General features: G+C 40.3%; 1 protein-coding gene across 2 annotated transcripts in view; it reads right to left on the bottom strand.

The window, feature by feature from the left end:
• The window catches only part of exoc4 (exocyst complex component 4), a 449,005-nt gene that overhangs the window by 277,068 nt on the left and 148,879 nt on the right, over nt 1-23,058 (bottom strand). For both annotated transcript variants that reach the window (XM_059654495.1, XM_059654496.1), the window contains one exon: nt 18,672-18,768. In XM_059654495.1, coding sequence (XP_059510478.1) covers nt 18,672-18,768 — 97 coding nt within the window. The remainder of the gene's footprint in view (nt 1-18,671; nt 18,769-23,058) is intronic.

Raw genomic sequence — 23,058 nt, 5'->3', positions numbered from 1 at the left:
GATCCGAGTTTTGGAAGGCGATGCTGGAGCAGCCTCCGTCTGTTGCTGCAATGCATCTTGAAGATGGTAGCACATAGTTGTAGTTCTGTTTTGGCAGCGATTGGTATGTGTGTTTAAGATGGACAGGGCCAAACAAGCTGCCTTGTCCTGGATGGGATGAAGCTTTGAGTGTTGCTGGAGTTGCACACTTCCAGACAAGTGGAGTACATATGTTCACAGTTCTGACTTGTTCAGAAGAGGGACAGGCCTTTGGAAGTCAGGAAGTGAGTTATTCGCTGAAGCCATTGGAGCCTCTGACCTGTCCATTACCTCATTGTTTGTATATCTGATCTAGTTCAATTTCTGATCAATGGTAACCCCCAGGATGTGAACATGTTAGATTCATGTTATGACGACGCCACTGGATATCAAGGTAAAATTCTTTGATTCTCTTTTGTTGGAAATGGTCATTGCGTGGCACTTGTGTGTGGCACTTATCAGCTTAAGCCTGTTAACTGACCAAGATTTGATAAACATGGCACTAGGCGCTTCAGAATCTAAGGAGTACTGAATGGTGCTGAACACTATAATTATCAGCAAACATCCCAACTTCTAACTTTACAATGGAAGGAAGGTCATTGTTAAGTCTGGAAATGGAGTGGAGCGTTATCAGATCAGCCACAATTTCATTGAGTCCATTCCACCATTCAGCAGGCCAAATGTCTACTTTTACTCCTCATCTTATGAGAAAGCAGCTAAAGATGGTTAGACCTAGGACATTTCCCAGAAGATATCCTGTGGTGATGACTTGGAACTGAGATGAGTGACTGCCAAAAACTACAAGCATCTTCCTTTACGTTAGGTATGACTCCAATGAGCAGCGTTTGCCCCAATTCCCATTGATTCTAGTTTCATTGATGCCATACCTGGATTTCGAGGGCAGTCACTTTTACTACTGATGGTAAACAGTGCTTCAGATGGTCCTTACTTTTGCACTGCTAGATCAGTTTCAAGTTTGTACCAGTTAATATTGACTTGATTGATAGAGGCATAATGGAAAAAAATCCTCAATGTAAAACCAGGATTTCATGTCCACAACAACTGTGTATTGGTTGGTGTTACCACAGCAGTCATCCTCTAAACAGAGTTCACGGTACTGACATCTGCCAAGTAGACTGGTGAACATAAAATCAAGTACGGTTTCCATTATTAATCCACAGGGTACAGATTCAGTATAGCAGCTATATCGTTTAGGATTCGGCCAACTCGGTCAATAGTGGCATTTCGCAACGACAGTTGGTGATAAAATTTTAAGTCTTCTATCCAGAATACATTGTGTGCCCTTGTAAGACTCAATGCTTTCACCAACTGTTTTTCAATATGGAGAGCGACTGATTCATCAACCAAGGATGACGGTGGGGTTTAAAGGTGATAATCAGGAGGTGGTTTCCTTCGCCATATCTGACCTGATAACAGAAGACTACATGTTGTATCAAGCAAATATTGGAGGACTCGAAGCGCAACTCCCTTCCAACTGTATATCACTGTGCTGTCACCTCTCCTGACTCAGTCTTGCTGGTAGTATGATCATGTCCAGAATATTGCCTCTAATGTATGAATCTCAGAGTATAGTTATGCCAAAGTTGCGGTGCACATCATTTAATTTTGTAATACACTCTCAGGTACTGGTGAAAAAGGCTCTGCAAGGTCAATAAGACAGTATGTGCTACTGTTATTTCCAGTGCCTAAAGTTGATGGTCAGATGGTTGTGAATCTGTGGAATGTCTTACTACAGCGGGCTCTTGATGCCAGGTCATGAAGTACATTCATGAGACCAGGTGGGGATGGTAGATTTCGTTCTCCCATCAGTATTATGAAGTAGACAGGGTTTTACAACATTTGATAATGTAACATGGTCGCAAGTAGCCTGGCTTTCAATTCCAAATTTTAGAAATAGAGAATTAAAGACAGAGCCTAGTGTACATTCGACCCTTTTACTCTTAAACAACAACTTTACAGATATTCAAATCTGAGTGAAGAGTCACCTATCTCAACTTTAAAAGTTCCTTGCTCAGTTGGCATGGATATCACCAGTTTCATTTTGACAGATTTCTTCAGTCACTTGATTATACTTCTTTAGTGAATCTTCCTCCTGGAGAAGAAATTGCTAACATAGATACTTTATTTTTTTGCATGGGTTTCTTAAAATCCTCTTCCAATGCCTTCATTTCCTGGCGGGATACTCTTCGTTACATTAAGAATTCTACCTTGTTTTGATGACTGCTAAACCATGTTATTGTTATAGGCCTTTTCTCATTGAATAAATTGTTTCTTCATGAAAAAAAATGCACAGTACCTTTCTAAATGAATCTGTTTCTATCCTTGCCTCCTTGCATTATTGGATAGCTTGTTGATACATGACAGACCAATATTCTGCTCTTTGTTTCTCATACATTGAATAGTTCACCTCAAGGGTTTTAAAGACATGATTTAAATGCTGGTAAACAAATTTCCAGACAATTGGACACCACTGAAAGCTCAAAAATGCAACTAAAACTACATCTCCATTCTTAATAAACAGTGGAAAAGATACAAATCAAGCTTGAAACAATGCATGATTCATCCATTTTAGAACCCAAGTTTACAAATAGTAATGTATTGTGAATCTTCACCACAGAAGAATTGATCAAGGTGGGTACAGTTTCACTCAATTGGATGATGGTGGCACATTTACAGTAGTCTAATGTGACTAAAGATTGCCAAAGGCTGCAGACCAGTTGAAAAAGATGATGTGAAATAGTTTACTATGATTACACATCATTTTTAAAAAAAAACTTGGATAGCTGCAATAGCGAAACTGCTGCTATGGCAAAAAACAGATTGGACGAATGAGTGTGAGTTCCAGAAGAGATGGGCATGGACTTGTAGTTACAGCATATTTACAGATTTGGGAGAATAGGGAAATTAAAGACAGTCGAAGTGGAGGGGCATATGCTAGCTCGCATGGATGTCAGGTCAAATTTTGTTTTTGAGGACAGGATTGATGGCAACAGATTTGAAAGACAGGCAGTTGTTGAGGATGCACAATAGCAAACAAAAGAAACCAACAGTGGACAAAAGAGGATGTTTATTCATAACATCCACAATGCAATGAGTGGAGCAGTGGTGAAAAGGTGCACTTCTGTGAGAGGTTCACTCATTCTGTGAGAAGGGTCAATTTAATGGCAGGGTACCGTGACCACTCAGCTAGATTTCCAGTAAGGCTGCAAGAGTTCTCCAATCATCCTATATAAACTCAAAGGCAACAAGGGTTTTTTGTCACAGCTCAATTAACATTTAGACATGAGATGTAGTGACCGACAGCAATGGTTTATCCACTGCAATAGTCCCCTATTTAAGTGGGATAGGAAGGAAATAGGACATAGTGGCCATTCATGGGCATGCTGGATGGGAAGGGCTATGGGATTCAGTTGTGGTAGTTGCAGGTGCTGCTGAAAGGGAGGAAGCAATTAATGCTCAAGAGGTTGATCTGAGGCACAAAGAAAAGGCATAAGCTTAGTTAAATGGCGATCAAATCTGAAATGGCAGCAGGACAACCAATAGGCTGGAGTGCTGAAGGGTTGGGTGAGGGATTTCAAGAGCCAAAGTGAACTTTCTATCACTGGAAATAGTTTCTCCTTGCTTACATCTTCAAAACCTGCAAGATTTTAGTTTCCTCTGCGAAATTTCCCTTAGCCATCTGTAGTCTAAGGAGAATAATCCAGTTTCTTCACATTTTAATTTGCTTTACTAGTGTGGAATTAAAATTTCTTTGAGCAATCAATGCAATTACATTAGCCAATCCCAAGAATATGAATGGTTGTCCCTAATTTCAAGTTCCAAAACAGGCAGTTTGACAAACAGATTTTCTTTAAATTCAAGTCTACACCCTTATTACAAACTGTGAAAAGGATATCAAGTTTAACAAATGCTTCTTAATTGATGCACATGGTTAAGAAACTATATAGACCTTCAATATGTTCTGTTTTTAACTTTCATATATCCAATAACTATAGGTTAGACCATTGGATGTAGAGTAATTCTGCTGGTGACTGCCTAATCAGTGAAACCCACACTTCATGAACAAATAAACCAAATAGGACATGATGATTCAGTGGTTAAGCACTGGCCTAGCAACAAGAGTCAAATCCCACTCAGAAACAGCCTGAAAGAGATTTCAATAAATTTGTTAATGTTGTGGAGAGTTTTGGAAAAGTGAATATAGGTGTTGTTGTGAAAATCTAACCGGTTTATGGAAGAAAGCCTGTTACCTTTACCCAGATGGCAGACATGCACTGGCAGCTGGTGACCTTTATGTCAAGTGATCACACATGCTATGCATGCCTAATCCAGCCAGCATGATACAACAGCAACAGGTGCTTCCTGTTGAATCCCATCACCAATATTTAAGCAAGTCACATTTGAAAAATTCCCAAGTGCATTACTCAAAGGATGGATAGAAGAACTGTTGTGTTTTGCCAGCATTCTTTCAAAATATTCTTAACATTAATCATAGGAATGTAAAGGTAATAGAGGAACAGGAGTAGGCCATTTAGCCCCCTTGAACCTGTTCCACTTTTCTATTAGATCAAGCTGATCTGTGGCTTAACTCTGCACACCTGCCTTTGGCCTATTTCTCTTAATGGCATTGCTTAACAATACATATGAGGCAGACAAACTTATGTTAATAACCGATGCTGCATTTACTGCTATTTATGGGAGAGAATTCCCAACATCAATCATACTTTGTGTGCAGAAGTGTTTCCTCACATCTCTCTTCAATGTTCTGACCCTAATTCTCAGACGACATCCCCCAATTCTAGAATCCCCAACTAATGGAAATAGACTGTTATTCAGCTCTCTTTTCTTGCTTCTGTTGTAAAAACTTTGATCAGTTCACCCGATAGCCTTCTAAATTCTACAGGAAATAGGCCTAATTTGGATAATCTCTTCTCATTGCTTAACCTCAAGTCTGGGTATCATTCTTGCAAACCTGCATTTTAACATCAAAGGCAAACATACCCTTCCTAAGGTGTGGAGCCCAGATCTGCTCAAAGTACTCCGAAGTGGAACCTAACAAGGATTTTGCTTAACTTCAGCACGACTTCCGGATCTTTGTACTCCAGCATTCTAAGTTATATAGACCCGCATTCCATTAGTTTTCTTCATTATTTTCTGCACCCGTTTGTAACATTTTGAAGATTAAGCACCAGAATCTGCAAATCTCTTTGGGCATGCACTGTATTTAACATCGTACAACTGACACCACAGTCAGAACAGCACAAGTAAATTCTGCTCAGATAGGTCTACCCAATTTCACAGGCTGCAATCTACCAAATTTCGCCAATGAGAACTCAATCAGCTGTGCAAAGATTGTTCTGCTTGCCTGCATGTCAACGGGAGCATTGGCTCCCAGCTGGACTTCATGAAGTTTCACAGTATCAGAACAACCATGTGGAAGCAAGATTTCAAGTGACGCAGCACCTTATCTGATATAATAGATAACAAAGTGTGAAGCTGGATGAACACAGCAGGCCAAGCAGCATCTCAGGAGCACAAAAGCTGACGTTTCAGGCCTAGACCCTTCAGAGAGGGGGATGGGGAGAGGGTTCTGGAATAAATAGGGAGAGAGGGGGAGGCGGACCGAAGATGGAGAGAAAGAGCAGAGTAAAAGGTGGGGAAGTAGGGAGGGGATAGGTCAGTCCAGGGAGGATGGACAGGTCAAGGAGGTGGGATGAGGTTAGTAGGTAGGAAATGGAGGTGTGGCTTGAAGTGGGAGGAGGGGATAGGTGAGAGGAAGAACAGGTTAGGGAGGCAGGGACAAGCTGGGCTAGTTTTGGGATGCAGTGGCTGGGGGGGGGATTTTGAAGCTTGTGAAGTCCACATTGATACCATTGGGCTGCAGGGTTCCCAAGCGGAATATGAGTTGCTGTTCCTGCAACCTTTGTGTGGCATCATTGTGGCATTGCTGGAGGCCCATGATGTCATCTAAGAAATGGGAGGAGGAGGAGTTAAAATGGTTCGTGACTGGGAGGTGCAGTTGTCTTATTTGACAAGCTAGTTCAATGTTTATTCAACTAATATATGGCTGATTCTTGGTATACTTTGTAGTCCGGAAATTTGCAAAGCTGTAAAACAACTATTGTTAAAGACAGAAGAAATAATGGATGGGCTCGACACCAATTTCTCAGTCACTGGATCACAACAGTCAAGCAATCACAGTTCAGCTAACCCCATACCAATTGACTGGAGACATGATCTTGATAGGAATGACTGCCCACAGACTCTACAAGCAACAGTCTAATGCAAGGTGTTTTCAACAAAGTACATTTTTTAGTTTACGTGCCAGACTCTGCCAGCACTAATCCCAGGTACTTTCTGTTTCAGTAGTATGGCAGACACACCAGATGTCCCGTAAGAAAGATGGATTTACTAGAGGAGGCACTTACAGTACAGTGGTAGTATTCCCACTTCCTTACCAGGTGGTCTGGATCCAATTCCATCTGCTCCAAAGGTATGTCACAACACATCCTAACAGGTTGATTAGAAATATTTAATACAAAATCTGAGTCTATTTATGGGTCAGAAAGTACAAGTTCAAGCCTCAACTTCTCCAGAATTGTATCATAACATGTCTGGGTAAATAGATGGTCAGACTTGGAGGAAACAAATTCATTGCTTTTGACTCATACTAATAATACCAGGGCTCTTGTGAAACAGTGCTAGTATCCCTACCTTTGAGCTAGGAGGCTCAGATTCAAATCCCACCTCTCCAACCTCACCCTAAGGAGGGTCTAGGCCTGAAATGTCAGCTTGCCTGCTGTGTTCATCCAGGTCTACACCATTCTGCCTGCCCTTAGTTCACATCTCGCCATTCCTTGCATACTCATGTGCATATCTAAAAGTCTCTTAAACACCCCTATCGTATCTGCCGCCACCACCACCACCACCCCAGCAGCACATTCCAGACTCCTATCAATCTCTGAAAAAAAATGTCCCCCTCATACCTCTTTTGAGCTTTCCCCGTCTCACCTTAAAATGGATGCCCCCTAGTTTTAGGCATTTCAACACTGCTAGAAAGGTTCTGAGCACCAAGCCCAACTATGCATCTCATAATTTTATAGACTTGATCAAGTTTCTCCTCAGCCTCCATTGTTCCAGAGAAAACAACCCGAGTTTTTCTAGTCTCATATCATCAACTAATCCAGACAGCATGCTGGCAAGCCTCTTCTGCATCCTCTCTGAAGCTTCCAGATCCTTCCTGTAATGTGGTGACCAGAATTGAAAGCAAAGTCTTATAAAGCTGCAATTTAACATCCTGACTCTTTTACTCAATTCCCTAACCAATAAAAGCAAGCATGCTATGTGTCTTCTTTACCACCCTATCTACTTGCATACCCACTTTCAGGAAGCTATTGATTTGAACCCAAAGACCCTTCTGTATAACACTGCTGTTCAGGGTTTCTGCCATTAACTGTTCACTTTTCCTTAACATTTGATCTCCTGAAGTGCAGCACTTCATCTCAGGTCAACCACATTGCTGTAGACAAATGTGGTCTACCTAGAATTGTATATAGAGTGGTCATAATAAGAACCAAATAGAAGCAGGAATTGGGCACACATTTCCTGGTGGCTGTGCTGCCATTCATTTGAGATCCTGGCTGAATTCCAAAATCAATTTATTTTTGCTATCCTATCGTATGTCCCTTATTGTTGGGAAATCCATCCATCTCAAAGGAAAATATTTAAAGTGAAAAACCACACAGTTTCCTGAGCTAGAGAATTCAACATTTGAATCCCAGACTTGTTTTGATGAAGGCCTTCACCTGATTATTTCTAAAGAACAGGCAAAGTGTAGAATTATTGTTGTGTCAAAACTTTTCCTTCTTTGGTGCAGTGATGTTTTTGGCCACAATGATAATACACCGTGATCACGGGGCTGCTTTCATCATGACCGCTTTCTAGTGACAGGGCAGCATTTTCTCATGTTTGTTTTAGTTCAGCTTGCCACAGTATTTATATTCAACAATGTGAACTTGCAGTTCTGATATAGCACCATCTCATGTTACGTTTCAGGGACTAGAATTGCGCACAAACAAACCACACACAACTTTCATGTATGTGGTGCTTTCTTACAATACTACATTCCAAATCAATGCACTGGAAAACAACTTGATAAAATTATACCAAAGAAATACTTATAAAATGACTAGAAGTTTGGTCAAAATGTTTAAAATTAAAAGGAGCACCTTAAAAATAATGAGACAGGGGTAGTGATAATTGGAAGGAATTTGAGATCTTAGGGCTGAGGGCTTAGAAGGTCCCAATGGTTGGGTGAAAGAAGTTAGGAATGCACAAGGAACCTCAGGTAGAATAAATATGAGTTCTCAGATAGATATATGGCAAGAACAAATTATTTTTAGACATAGAGGATATCAACAGAAATGAGGATAGGGCAGCTAAGAGGAGTTGAAGTAGATTAGCCCTTAAGTCAATGAGTGGTGGAAAGAACTAAAGGGACTACATGGCTTACTTCTGCTCCAACTTCTTGTTATAAACAGAGCTAAGATAGAGGGCATGGAAAAATTTGAACAACAATCAGAAATTGAAATCATATTGTTGGTGACAGTGTAAATTTAGGCCAGCAAGCACAAATTCATGGGGTTGGTTAAAATACAAAGTTTTCAATGAGCTCAACTTTATAGATGGTGGAAAATGGGAGGTAATCCAGGAGAGCATATGAATACTTGGAGGTGGCAGGGCACAAATGCAAGGATTCCAGTGACATTGCTTGTCCTCTATCATGTTACCTGGCAAGTTAATGTTATATTTGTTTGATCTTTAGGAACATCAAAAACGTTCTTGGTGGATCACCTTAAAACAACTATTTGATTTTTTTCCCCAAACTGAGTACTGTCTGATTTATTTTTATTCAGTGGCACATTTCAACTATGTAATTGCAAATAAACTGCAAACAAGTGCAGCTGATGTTTATGCTGAAGGATTCCAGCACTTTGATATCTGATAGCCAAATGGTGTTGAACAGTATTAAGATCATTTGGCATTTTCACCAGCAATTAAACTATGCAGTCAAACAGCACAAGCCCTAAAGTGATGGCATCTGTTTATGGAAATCTCTAGGAATAAATATATTCTGGTTTTGGCGAGTAAGATCCTCCCATAGATTGGCAGAGGACAGGGGAACTGGCGGAATGAAATGAACACTTTTATATTCCATTGTATTCAACAACACAATAGTACAAACATTCAAAATAATTATACAATCAAGAATAATAATGAGTAATTTGCATAAACTTCCATTAGTGTTCATTTATCATAACCATATTTGCAAATGTGAACAATATCTTTAGGCCATTCAAAAACAGGAAAAAACAAAACATTTTTCAGAGTGACCTGTGAATACTACTTGCATGGGTAATCTATTTGAACAATAAATTTTTTACAAATCTTAGCCTACAGTTCATTCATATATGCACTAGTAATTAAGCTTCTTAAATCATACTCAGGTGGTTTATTTGAATGCAACTACAGCTTCATTTGCTTACAAGGAGAAATATTTTCTTACCTGGAAAGACTGCTAATTTGCACTGGGCTAAATACTGAACACATCTATATTTCTCTCTCTCATAAGGAGTCCACATCTGGGAGACATGATCTGATGTTTACCTAGGCCCTATTACATCCTGAATGCATCAGCTTAGTAGTTTCAACTCTTACATAGGTTCCAGTCATCAGAAATTGATGCTATAATTTAGGTTGACTGGGTGACATCCTTCCATCTGTGACAGTTGACATGAATACAGCCTCACAACATTAGTGAGGTCAGGTGAGATCACTCGCTGAAATCCTTGCACGCATGAAAGGATCAACACTGCACCAATCACAGCTCGTGTTGCCATTTGTGTTACTTGTCAGTTGGAGACTGCTACTTGTCACAGTTGATGTTTTAGGACTGGTCTTTTAAAGGTGATACTTCAGGTGACATGGAAGCAGAATTCCACAGTTAGATGCAAATCAGACACCTGCAACTTTGTTGCATTGGTTCAGATAGAAACAAAAATTTGATGGCAATTGTGGAAACAGGAATTCTTTTATCACTTTGATCAGCATCTCTTTACTGAGCTTTAACAGCAGTAAAAGCTGATCCTTTCTCTTGTAATTCTTACTATGAGCTGGCTGTGCACAAGTTAGTTATGCTGGTCCAAAGCACAATGTTAGCAGTTCAAAGCAATTCATAGTACACAAACTGATTTGAATTACATGAAAAATGAAAATGCACTCCATATGTACATAATATCTTCCTTTCTTTTCTAGTTTTTGATGTCTACCATGATTGATACTCAGTCGTTCGCCACATCTGCAAGCTTGCGATGCATCACATGACTGGGGCAAGATTAAAAATATTACATTACTGATTATGTGCTCCAGAGCTTATTGCTGTGCAACATTTTCACTCTTATCACTGAAATGGATTCAATTATGGATTTCAAAAAGGATCTGGATAATTACCTGAATAAAGAACAAACTTGGAGAATACAAAGAAAAATAGCAGCAGAGCTGTAATACATGAATAATTAGAATTACAATAAACTTAGTTGACACATGTATTCAAATGAGTACAGTAAAAATTTTATGAGCGACCACTTACAGTGCCATCTTAGGTGCAAAGGTACCTACGTAAAGATTTTCAAGTACTAATTCTTAACAAAAACTAATTTGAAAAATAAAGAAATAAGAAGTCCAGCATTACAGATCATAGGAAGAAACAAAAAAAAAGAAATAAAAAGTTCAGAATAACAAACCACCACACCGAGCCAAGAGATTGCCATGGTGGTCTGCACTGAGGCTGAGAGCCTGAGTCCAAGATGAGGCTGGGAGTCTAAGTCCGTGCTGGTCTGGGAGTTCAGGGCAGCACCAAGAAGAAAGGAGGAAATAAATAAAAAGCAGTCAAGTAGAAAAAATATGGATGGGAAGGGACAAGCTCCTGCTGAGCAGTCCTCCTGGAACTGCTCTTGCAGTGATCCAACAATGGAGTGAGGGGTTTCTTTCTGTGCTATAACCATTTTACAACTTATCCTTCACAAATCTGCTACAGCCTTCAACAAAGTAAATCCATTGTTGAACTTCATTTAATAGCTCAGTGGGCCTATCCCTGCTTGATTTCATTTGCATCGATTCAACTGTGGTGAGCGCATCTCCAAACATCTAATTACTTGCCACCATCTCATTTTTACTTCAAGTGTCTCAAGGATCAAACCTGGGCTTCCCAGATTTTATTGGTGTTTTGTCTTGTGATCATATCTTGTTCTTGGTTAGGTTTCACATTTATGCTAAAACACTCAGCTCCACTACTCTAACATCTCTCAACCACATGCTGCCTCTGGATTGTTAACCAGTGTAGTGAGCATCCAGAGATGTTTTGATATTTAAGGATCTTAAATGAGCTAGATAAGAAGCTGAGCAATGTAATTCCAGGGTGTGGTATCTTGAAGATCATCTTCAAAACCCAGTTCTTTGACCAAGCTTTCATCCTTATAACTGACGTTATTTTTGTGAAGTGCCTTGGAATACTATTGTACTTTAAAGTTACGACATAAATGCAGCGACACTGTTGTCCTCTCGGTCAATGACTCCATCCAGCACATTTGCCTATTTTGTGCCCGGAGTTCCATTCCCACTGCAACAATAACATAGTACATCTTCAATGGCTTTCTTTCCAATCTTGAATCCACTTATATCCCTTGGGTTGCAGTGCTCACCATGGACTCAACATCCAACTGGATCTCTCCACGAGAATGTGGATTCAAAAACATTTTTGCCAAATGATCAATAAGCCCAGATACTGATTATGCTCTCTGAAAAAAGTTTCATGTCCTTTCCACTCATCCCATCCTTCTCAGGATGAAACAAGTCATGTCAGTTCTCAACAAAATTTTGCACTCCAATACTAAACATTCCATTAATCATCAGTTCTGTAATACAAGGAACGATTATTCCAACCTCCCGTCTACTATTTCCATTACTTACATGGATATGTTTTGTCAGAAGCAGACTTGATTTCCCTCTTGTCCTCCTTGCCAGTGTCCTGTTCTCAGATCTTCATGAATTGAAATTGGTTGAAGATGCAACTACTCATTTCTTACTTACATACACTTGTTTATGATCAGAAATCTATATCGACTTAAATGCAACCTCATGTATTGAATTTAAAATCCTTAATCATTGACAAAAGATGTTCCATGGTGTGGCACACTGTACTTTTGTCTTTAATCTAATAACAGATCACACAAAAACTGGTAAAGTTTAAGTATCAAAATGAATCTCAAAACAGATTAGGTATTCGAAAGAGATTCTGAGGACGGGACTTGACAAAATGTGAATTAGCTCTGATCTTGTTTTTGTGTTTACTTACCTTTATCATCAATCATGTCAATTAAACTACATATTCTGTCTAACGTGTATGACTCATAACTGTAGTATGTGAATGCTGATGAGTGCAGGTGTGTCAGCAACTCAATTACTTCCATCTTCTCCGATATCAGACAATGGAGCATATCATATCTTCTGCCTCTTTTCACATAATTACAAAGAATATGTAAAACTTGGCCTTATTGCGAACACAAATTCATTAATCACTGAGGCAGAAAAGGGAAAAACAAGGTACCACCAGAGATAATAAAATGTGAGGCTGGATGAACACAGCAGGCCAAGCAGCATCTCAGGAGCACAAAAGCTGACGTTTCGGGCCTAGACCCTTCAGACCACCAGAGGCAACTTTAACTTGGACAGATGTCTCACTAAATTAGTCTTTGGTGAGAGGAAATCAACCATAGAAGGAGTAAAATGAAAAAATGTGCTGAAAATAGTGAAAGTATGTTTCATTCCATCACCTAATTTCTCAGTTAGAAAAACAAAGATCTATCTCAATGAACAAAAGCCACATTAATCAATATTAGCTTTAGTACTTTTTAATATGCTTAATAAAATCTTTAGTGCAAGGGGAAAGTTTTTGATATTTATTAGTAGATAATCAAAACCTTTTGCACAGGCAAGGTGGACAAAGTTGAACAATGAAGTGTGAAATTAGATGCATACAGCAGACTTTTGCAGGTCACCGAGGGGCCTGTGTTTGCCCATTCATTCAACTTGTCTAATTCAACTTCGAGCCTCCTTGCATCTTGCTCACAACTCTGCAAACTACCCAATTTTGTGTCATCATCAAGCTTGGAAATGTTACATTTGCTTCTCTCGTCCAGATTATTTATCTAAAATAAAAGAACAGAAAATAGGCTTGCTTGCAACCAAGAGTGGTAATAAAATGGGTGTATTCCACATGACAGGCAGAGACTTCGGGGTATTGTGAGGATCACATAATGTGGGTGCACGTGTGCGCGCGTGCATCTGTGTGCCAAACACACTCACATTGTGATCCTCACAATACCCCTAAATCACTGCCTTACCACTCTTGGTTGCCAGCAAGCCTATTTTCTGTTCTTTTATTGAATGTCAGCTTTGGTCAGTGCTCAAGGTATGATTTGACGTTGACTGGTCCTTAGTAAGTAACTCATCAAACTCACCTCGAAAAGCACACAGCTTCTGTCAATAATGTGCTGAGATTACAGCATTTATTATAATTAGAAAAATACCACGTCATGAACATAAGAGCAACTATAACTGACACACAATTTGATAATAATTTATTCCCACAAATTCATAACAATTCATCGTTATGAATGTGGCCATTTGTAAACTGGTCATGCTGTAATCACATCTTGCAACTGGTATACAGCACTCAGGAGCTCATCTCCAAGCTCCTACTTTTACTGTGATGAAACTTCTGTGTTCTAACTAAGTCTTATTCTGTAGTTAAAGTTTCCCCAAGTCTGCAGTTTAAGTATAAATTAAAAATACAAAACTGAATTGAAAGGAAGACTCAGGGTACAAAACAATAACAAGATGTACAGTTTGTAAATTGGAATCAAAATTTGGTGACATGCCTTGGATCATGATCTGAAAGTTGGACGTTGCATGGGCAAAATTTAAAGAGAATAACTCAAATCAAATTTGATTCCATTTTTGTTTTAGTATCAGAAAAATAAATCATTCAAATTTCAGACTGACTCTGCCTATTCACATCTCACCTGGACATTGATGTGTAATGTGACCATTATTGACTAGCCCAACATGTATTATTACTGCTAACTGCTCGAGAAAGTGGTAGTGAGCCACCAATTTTCTAAATTCTTTAATGGGGTTATGTTTCAGGTGGGGTCAGCAATTGTTGCTCATTCAGAATGCCCTTGCAAAAGTTATTAGTCCTCTGAAATCCACCTTAAGTATGAGTGACTGCAGACATCTCAGCAACTAAAGTACAAGGATAAAGCACAGTTTTAATGCAACCAAGAGAATTAATAAAAACATGCATCAAAAACTACATCCAGGCTTAGTTCCTTCTGCTTTTGCTGAAAACAAATAAAGGTGCAAAAGGTAATACAGTGCTGGAACACAGCTTAAACTGCTGGAAACTGCACCCAAACCCTGTGCAGAACAGGTGGCATCAAGATTTCCTCTCTTCACCAGCTGCTAAAAGTCCTAAACAAAGTAAATTTTGGCAGTTTTACTTGAGTTTCCCATTGACCATAGACAGAGAACATAGAAGAGTACAGAAATAATGGGAACTGCAGATGCTGGAGAATCTAAGGTAACGAAGAGTAGAGCTGGATGAACACAGCAGGCCAAGCAGTATCTTAGGAGCACAGTACAAGACGTTCGGCCCAGTGTTGTGCTGACGAACAGTCCTGCTCTAAGATAAAATTACCCTACCCAGTAGCACATTCCACACACTCACCACTCTCTATGTAAAGAGCCTACCTCTGCCATCTCCCGTATACCTTCCTCCAAACACATGAAAATTATGTCCCCTCATAAATGGTCATTCCTGCCCTGGGAAAAAGCCTCTGGCTATCCACTCTATCCATACCACTCATCATCTAGTACACCTCTATCAAGTCACCACTCATCCTTCTTCACTCCAATGAGGAAAACCCCAGCGCCGTCAACCTTTCCTCATAAGATCTGCCCTCTAATCCAGGCAGCATCCTGGTAAATCCCCTCTGCACCCTCTCTGAATCTTCCACATCGTTCCTACGATGAGGCAACCAGGGCTGAACACAATATTCCAAGGGTAGTCTAACCAGGGTTTTATGGAAGTGCAACATAACCTCGTGACTCAAACTCAAACCGCCCGCCAATGAAAGCCAACACACCATGCACCATCTTTATGTCCCTATCAACTTGGGTAGCAACTTCGAGGGCTCTGTGGACATGGGCCTCAAGATCTCTCTGTTCCCCCACACTGCCAAGAATCCTGCCATTAACCCTGTATTCTGCATTCAAATTCAACCTTCCGAAATGAATCACTTCACACTTCACTGCGTTGAATTCCATGTCCCACTTCCTTGCCCAGCTCTGCATCTTTTCAACGTCCCACTGCAACCCACAATAGCCCTCTACACCATCCACAACTCCACCAACCTCCGTGTCATCAGCAAACTTACTAACTCATCCTTCCACTTCCTCATCCAAGTCATTTATAAAGATCACAAAGAGTAGTGGTCATGGATCACCAATGGTCACTGAGCTCCAGGCTGAATACTTCCCATCCACTGCTACCCTGTTTTCCACTGAACAGCCAATTCTGTATACAGAGAGTCAAACTGCGCTGAATCACATGCCTCCTTATTTTCTGAATGAGCCTATCATGGGGAACTTTATCAAATACCGTTCTAAAATCCATATATAATCACATCCATTGCTCGACCTTTAAATGTGTTGTCACATCCTCAAATGAATTCAATAAGCCTTGTGTGACATGACCTGCCCCTCACAAAGCCATGCTGACTATTTCGAATCAAACTGTGTTTTTCCAAATATTCATAAATACTGTCTCTCAAAATCCTCTCCAGTAATTTGCCTACCACAGAAGTAAGACTGACTGATCTGTAATTCCCAGGATTATACCTATTCCCTTTCTTGAACAAGGGAATAAGATTCGCCACCCTCCAATCATCTGGTACAACTCTAATGGACAGTGAGGATAAAAAGATCATCGCCAATAGCACAGCAATCTTTTCCCTTGCTTCCCATCATAACCCGGGGTATATCCCATCTGGCCCAGGGGATTTATCTATCCTGATGTTTTTTCCAAAATTTCCAGCACATCCTCCTTCCCAACATCAACCTGTTTGAGCATATCAGCCTGTTTCATGCTGTCCTCACAAACATCAATGTCCTTCTTGCTGGTGAGTACTGAAGCAAAATATTCATTCAGGGCCTCCCCTTATCACCTCCTGCTCTGTACACAAGTTCCCTCCACTATCCCCGATTGGCCCTACCCTCTCTCTGGCCATCCTCTTGTGCTTCACCAAAGTATAGAACGCCCTGGGGTTTTCCTTAATTGTATCTGCCAAGGCTTCTTCATATCCTCTTCTAGCTCTCCTAAGTCCATTCTTCAGTTCCTTCCTGGCTACCTTGTAGCCCTTGAGAGCCCTGTTCAATCCTTGTTTCTTGAACCTTAAGTAAGCTTCCTTCCTCTTGACTAGATGTTCCACATGTCTTGCATCCAAGGTTCCTTCACTTTACCATCCCTTCATTGCCTCAGGGGGACAAGCCTATTTAGTACACGCAGAAACTGCTCCCTAAATAACCTCCACATTTTTGTCATGCATTTCCGAGAATATCTGTTACCAACTTATGCTCCTAATAGCATTGTAATTCTCCCTCCCCAAGTTAAATACTTTCCGATACCATCTGCTCCTGTCCCCTCTTCATGACTATAATAAAGGACAGGGAACTGTGATCATGATCAGTGAAATGCTCTCCCACAGAGATCTGACACCTGGCCTGGTTCGTTGCCTAGCACTAAATTCAATATGGCCTCTCCTCTCATTTGCTTACCAACATCTTGAGTCAGAAATCCTTCTTGGACAAAAGCTGCTCCATCCAAACTATTTGCACTTAGGAAGTTGCAGTCAATAGTAGAGAAGTTGACGTCACTCACAGCAACAACCTTATTATTTCTGCACCTTTCCAAAATCTGCCTCCCAATCTGTTCCTCAGTGTCTCTGTTGCTACTAGGGGGTCTACAAAAAATTCCCAATATCGTGACTCCTCCTTTCCGGTTTCTAACTCCCACCCAAACTGAATCAGTGGATAAACCCTCCTTCATGACCTCCCTTTCTGCAGCTATGATACCGTCCCTGATTAGTAGGCCACTCCCCCCACCTCTTACTACCCTACCTATTTGCTTTGATATATCTACACCCCGGAACATCCAACAATCATTCCTGCCCGTGTTATTCAACTAATTCTGTAATGGCCACAACATCCTAGCTTCAAGTACTGATCGATGCTCGAAATTCGTCACCTTCATTCCTGACACTTCTTGCATTAAATTGGCACACTTCAACCTGTCACACTCACTGCAACTTTGCCCAATTAACTGTCTATCCTTCCTCACAGACTCTCTGCATATTGTGTGTCTATCTGCACACCAGTTACCCCATTCTCTGAACTGTAGCTCAGGTTCCCATCCCCCTGCCAAACTACTTTAAAAACTCTCCAGAGGAGCTCTAGCAAACCTCCCATCCAGGACGTTGGTTCCCTTCTGGTTCAGGTGAAACCCGGCTTTCTTGTCCAGGTCCCAACTTCCCCAGAAAAGTATCCCAATGATCACATACCTGAAACCTTCCCTCCTACACCAGCTCTGGAGCCATGTGTTCAGCTGCACTTGATCTCTATTCCTATCCTTACTAGCCTGTGGCACTGGTAGTAATCTTAAGATTACTACGCTGTTCGTCCTGCCTTTTAGCTTCCAACCTAATTGGCATAATTCCAAATTGCAAAGCCTGTCTTAATGCACCATTCAGCCTTAATTGGTTTTCACCCATAGAAAACTCAAAGGATCAAAAGAAGGATAGAAAATTAAATGGCAACGGGAAATGGAGAATACGTATCCACCTTTGCCAGCAAGTACTGAGTATGATCATTCAACATGTGATGTGAGAATTGTTGGAGTTGTTAATAGACTAATAAATTCAAATGACACTTCTTTCAGGTCTAAGTTTTTTTAAAAAAGTAACAATGGAACAAAAACTCAAACAACGGCAGCTTGTTTGTGCAGCGTATAAGTGTGCTCTGCCCGTGTTATCACTTGTTGCATCTCATATTGGTAGGAATCCAAGTTTTGCACCCACATCAAGTCCCTGATCTTTGCAGAAATACCTGAAGAAATCTTGAAGTCAGTGATCTGAAGAGAATCACATTGTGTTCAGTTGTCAAGCCATAAAATTTTGAGCTGTCAAAAGACTTAAACAACTTTGTTCAGCAGTGCTGAATCTAACTTGAAAAGGACATTACAATAAATCAGAAATATTGCCTCTCTGTATTGTCAACATATTTCAATATTTCTTCATTACTTGTTGTGGAGTCACTAAAATTGTGAATAGTTTAAATAATTTTCAAGTACAAACATTTTCTCTAATACCAAAAGGCCATCAATTGAAAGCAATTTATACACCAAATGCATTTCAAGCAATACAAATCAATATCTTGCTTTTCTACTAAGGCAATACCTTAACAACGGATGGAAGATAACTGTGATGTTCCGAGCTCCAGGTTTGCAGACAAACTTCGTGCCTCCTCCTTCGATTAGACTGTCATCAGCTCCTCCTGCAAAGCAAAACATCAGGTTCAAATACTCAAGTCAAATATTTGAATCCCAAAGGGACCTCACTTCAAGGGGATATGGTGAACCGAACAGTTGTGTGACTGCTACAGTTCCTTGTTCTCTGAAGGAATAGCATTGCTAGAGAAAAGTGATATATGACAACATAAAAATTGCTCAGTAAAGGTTGCTAAGTCATGTTGAGGTTTTATGGGACATTGGTGAGGCCTCTTCTGGAATACAGTGTGCAGTTCTGATCACCTGTTACAGAAAGGGTGTTATTAAGCTGGAGAAGGTTCAGAAGAGAATAATCAGAATATTGTTGGGTATGGAAGGTTTGGGTTATAAAGAAAGGCCAAATAGGTTTGGACTGGGTTCACTGGAGGGTTGGCAGGTTGCCCGTCAACCTCCTGAGGTTTACAAAATAACGAGAGGCACAGATACAGTTTATGGTAGTTGATTTTTTTCCCTAGGATGGTGAATTTCAAGATTGGGGCGCATATTTTGAAGGTGAAGGGAGAGATTTTAAACAAAAAAAAGACATAGACAAAGACAAAGACAAAGACATTCTTTTAAAACACATTGGATGGTTCACATGTAGAATGAACTTGTGTGTGTTCAAAAGACATTTAGAGAGGTACATCTTGGAAAGGCTTAGAAGGATATGGGCCAGGGGCAGGCAGGGTAAGTTTAGTTCGGGATTGTGTTTGACATGGGCTGGTTGGGCCAAAAGGGTCTGTTTCTATGCTGTATGGCTACATGACCGAGAAACTTGGTGAGCATGATAGAGTGCTCAGATTGCAATAATTTGAATACCACAATGGGCAGCATTTTTAGGACTGTCACCATTCATGCAAAACATTAATTAACTCTTCAGATTAATGAGTTAATCATGAAGGGACTCACACTGTCAGATAAGTGCAGTGTTGGTTCGAGTCAACCACCCTTTTTTAGTAAATCAGAGGCTGCTCAAAAACACAAGAATGATAAAGCTGGAATTGGAATTGAAAGATGGCCAGTTTTTGTTTTCATATGTAGATTTTGTGACTGTTATGCTTTCGTTCAGTTCCCCAACTAGAACAGGTTTCCAATTTGACGCCCTTCACAAACTGTAGGGAATACAATATTTTGCTGCCCGTATTCTAACTCAAACCAAGTCCCTTTCCCGTACATAAAAGCAAAAAAGACTGCAAATTCTGAAAGTCTGAAATTCAAAAAAGCTGGAGAAACTCAGCCAGTCTGGCAGCACCTGTTGACAGAAATGTTAGGTCCAATTCTTTCTGCACTATTTTTCCTCTTCACTTCCCATTTACCCATCATCCACCCACCTAATAACCCACATCGGTTCCTTGTCTGGTATTACATTACTTTTTAAGAATTCTGATCAGTGTTTCAAATCCCTTCATAACCTAGCACCTTAATAACTCTGTTACCATGCCCAGCTCAACAATTTATCTCACATTATATAATTCTGTGCCTTCAACATCCCCAATTTTGTTCAGTACCACACGGTTGGTCTTGAGCTGCCAGGGTTCGCAGCATCAGAGGTACTTCCCAAAACGTCTCTGCCTCCTAAGCAGTCTGTCCCACTCCTCTTTTAGGATGCTCCTGAAAGTTACCTCGTTAACCAAGCTGTTCATTAGCACAGTCCTCCTATCTCACTTACTTGGCTTAGTGTCAATTTTTTTTTTCAATAATATGCATCTCTGGTTCAAAATTATTCTGAAAAAAAAAAACAAGTTCACTTTTAGATTTAGAAGACAAACTGTAATGTCATGATGAGTGATAATGGAACTGCAGATGCTGGAAAATCCAAGATAACAAAGTGTGGAGCTGGATGAACACAGCAGGCCAAGCAGCATCTTAGGAGCACAAAAGCTGACATTTTGGGCCTAGACCCTTCATCAGAGGGTCTGATGTAGGGTCTAGGCCCGAAACATCAGCTTTTGTGCTCCTGAGATGCTGCTGGGCCTGCTGTGTTCATCCAGCTTCACATTTCATGATCTTCATTTCTCACGTGCCACTGTTTTAAAATTTGAACTCTTAAATAAAGACAATTAAATAAATTACACACTTTTCATCACTGCTGTTAAAACCTTATAACTTTTGCACCTCATTCAACAAGGGCACAACATAGTTCGAGCATTTCTGGCACCATGTAAGTGGACAAAATAAATACAAAAAAAAAATTAAACTACTGAACCATCCAGAAACACCAAGGGGAACATATGTAGGAGAAACCACAAACTAATTTCTGCATAAAGAAACTACAATGTACTTTGTCCAAAAATCAATACAACCATGGACCGTTTTTTGGTTGTGATAAATTGAAAGCATCATGCCATATAAGTAGATAAAACAATTAACTTGAAAAGAATCCGTAGAATATTGACAAATAGCAACTACATTCAGTTGCACATAAAACCGTTTACAACTTGTACTTTTTTTTGCGTTGGCTGTTGCAACATTTTTCTTTTGTAATTTATTCAATTAAGAATGCATTACATAGCAAATGTACTCAATTTTGAAGCATTTGACAAAAATCATACTTTGCAGAATAATTCTATCATAGCATAACTCTACTTTTAGTGGACGACGGTTTACTTCAGGAGAGAATGTCTGAGATTGGAATGGAGTACTGAGAATACAAACAAACAATGTAGAAACCAGTAAAAAGCACAGTAACTGAGAAATCAGCAAAGATGAACAACACAGGGAAAACAGGCAAAGACCTAAATTACAATTCTTGCAGCATAGCCCTTCTATACTATGACCTATGCCAAGAACTGACCCTAATGTTGCACTTAATAAAACCAACTTCCAAAACAAGAACACAGGCTTAATTAAAAAAACACACAAGTCGATAACAGTCAGCTTCTCAAAAGTGGCACTTCTGATGTGACTCAGATGTCTCAAAATATTCTTCTATCTTTTTATTGAAGATGCTTTGCACTTGCAAGGCCAGCAACTGTTGCTCATTTGCAATTATTCTTGAGAACAAAGCACAATGCAGTCCAGGAATAGGCTGTTCAGCCCATCACACCTATGCCAATTCCTAATCGTATATCTGTCATGTCACCTCAAACATAGCTAACATTTCTGCTTTCCACCTCTACTGGCAGTGTATTCCAGGCACTCATCACCCTGTGTGAAAAATTTTCCTCACATTTCTCCCCTAAAAACTTTCCACCTCTCACTATGAACCCATGCCCTCTTACAGTTGACTTTTCACCTGGGGAAAAAGCTACTGTCAATCCACCCTGTCTATGCCTCTCAATTTTGTAGACCATTGTCAGGTTACACCTTAGCCTCCATCGTTCCAGTGAAAATAATTCAAATTTATCCAAGCTGTCCTCATGCCCAAAACCATCCAAATCAGGCAACATCCTGGTAAACCTTCTCTGCACCCTGACCGAAGCATTTACGTCCTTCTGGTAGTGCGGCAACCAGAACAGCATGCAATAAGTTTCATACTGGGAAAGGAAGGGATGAATTGTCTTCTCCATCTGCTGTAGTCCATCATCTGCTAGTACATGCAGAAGCTTGTCAGAAAGAAGATGTGAAGAATTTTTACGCAGTGACAGTCAACAAACCACAATTCAGTTCCAAATTCAGATGGTACGTTAGAAACAAACAGAAATTGCTGGAAAAACTCAGGTCTGGCAGCATTTGTATAGAAAAGTCAGTTATCGTTTCAGTGGTGACCCTTCCACAGAACTGAGGCAGCATCACTGGATCCAAAATGTTAACTCTGTTTTCTCGTCACTGATTCTGCCAGACCTGCTGAGTTTTTCCAGCAATTTCTGTTTATGTTTCTGATTGCTGATGCAGTTCTTTCAGCTTTTATTAGGTGGTATGTTGCTTGGAGGGAAACATAGGTGGTGGTGTCCCGTTACTGCTGCCCATGTACTTCAAAAGAGCAAAGAATAATACAGCACAGGAACAGGCCCTTTGGCCCTCCCTGCCTGTGCTGACAGGTTTTGCCCTTCCACACCAAAATAGCCTTCACATACAGGATCTGTATCCCTCTATTCCTTCATAGAAATGTATTCATCCAGGTGTGTTTTGAACGCTGCCATTCTGTCTGCACCTACCACCTCCTCTGGCAGCGTGTTCCAGGCACTCACTACCCTTGATGTGAAACACAGGCCTTGCACAACTCTTGGAACCTTCTCCTCCTCCCCCCCCCCCCGCCTCACACCTTGAACCCGAGTCCCCAAGGAACTGACGCTCCACCCTGGGAAAAAGCCCCAGTCTTTCCAATCTATCCATGCCATTTACAATCTTAGAAACTT

This window comes from Stegostoma tigrinum, chromosome 25 (genome assembly GCF_030684315.1).
Source record: "Stegostoma tigrinum isolate sSteTig4 chromosome 25, sSteTig4.hap1, whole genome shotgun sequence".
NCBI classification, from domain to species: Eukaryota; Metazoa; Chordata; class Chondrichthyes; order Orectolobiformes; family Stegostomatidae; genus Stegostoma; species Stegostoma tigrinum.
Note: the sequence above shows the minus strand (reverse complement) of the source record. Positions and strands in the feature narration are given on the sequence as shown.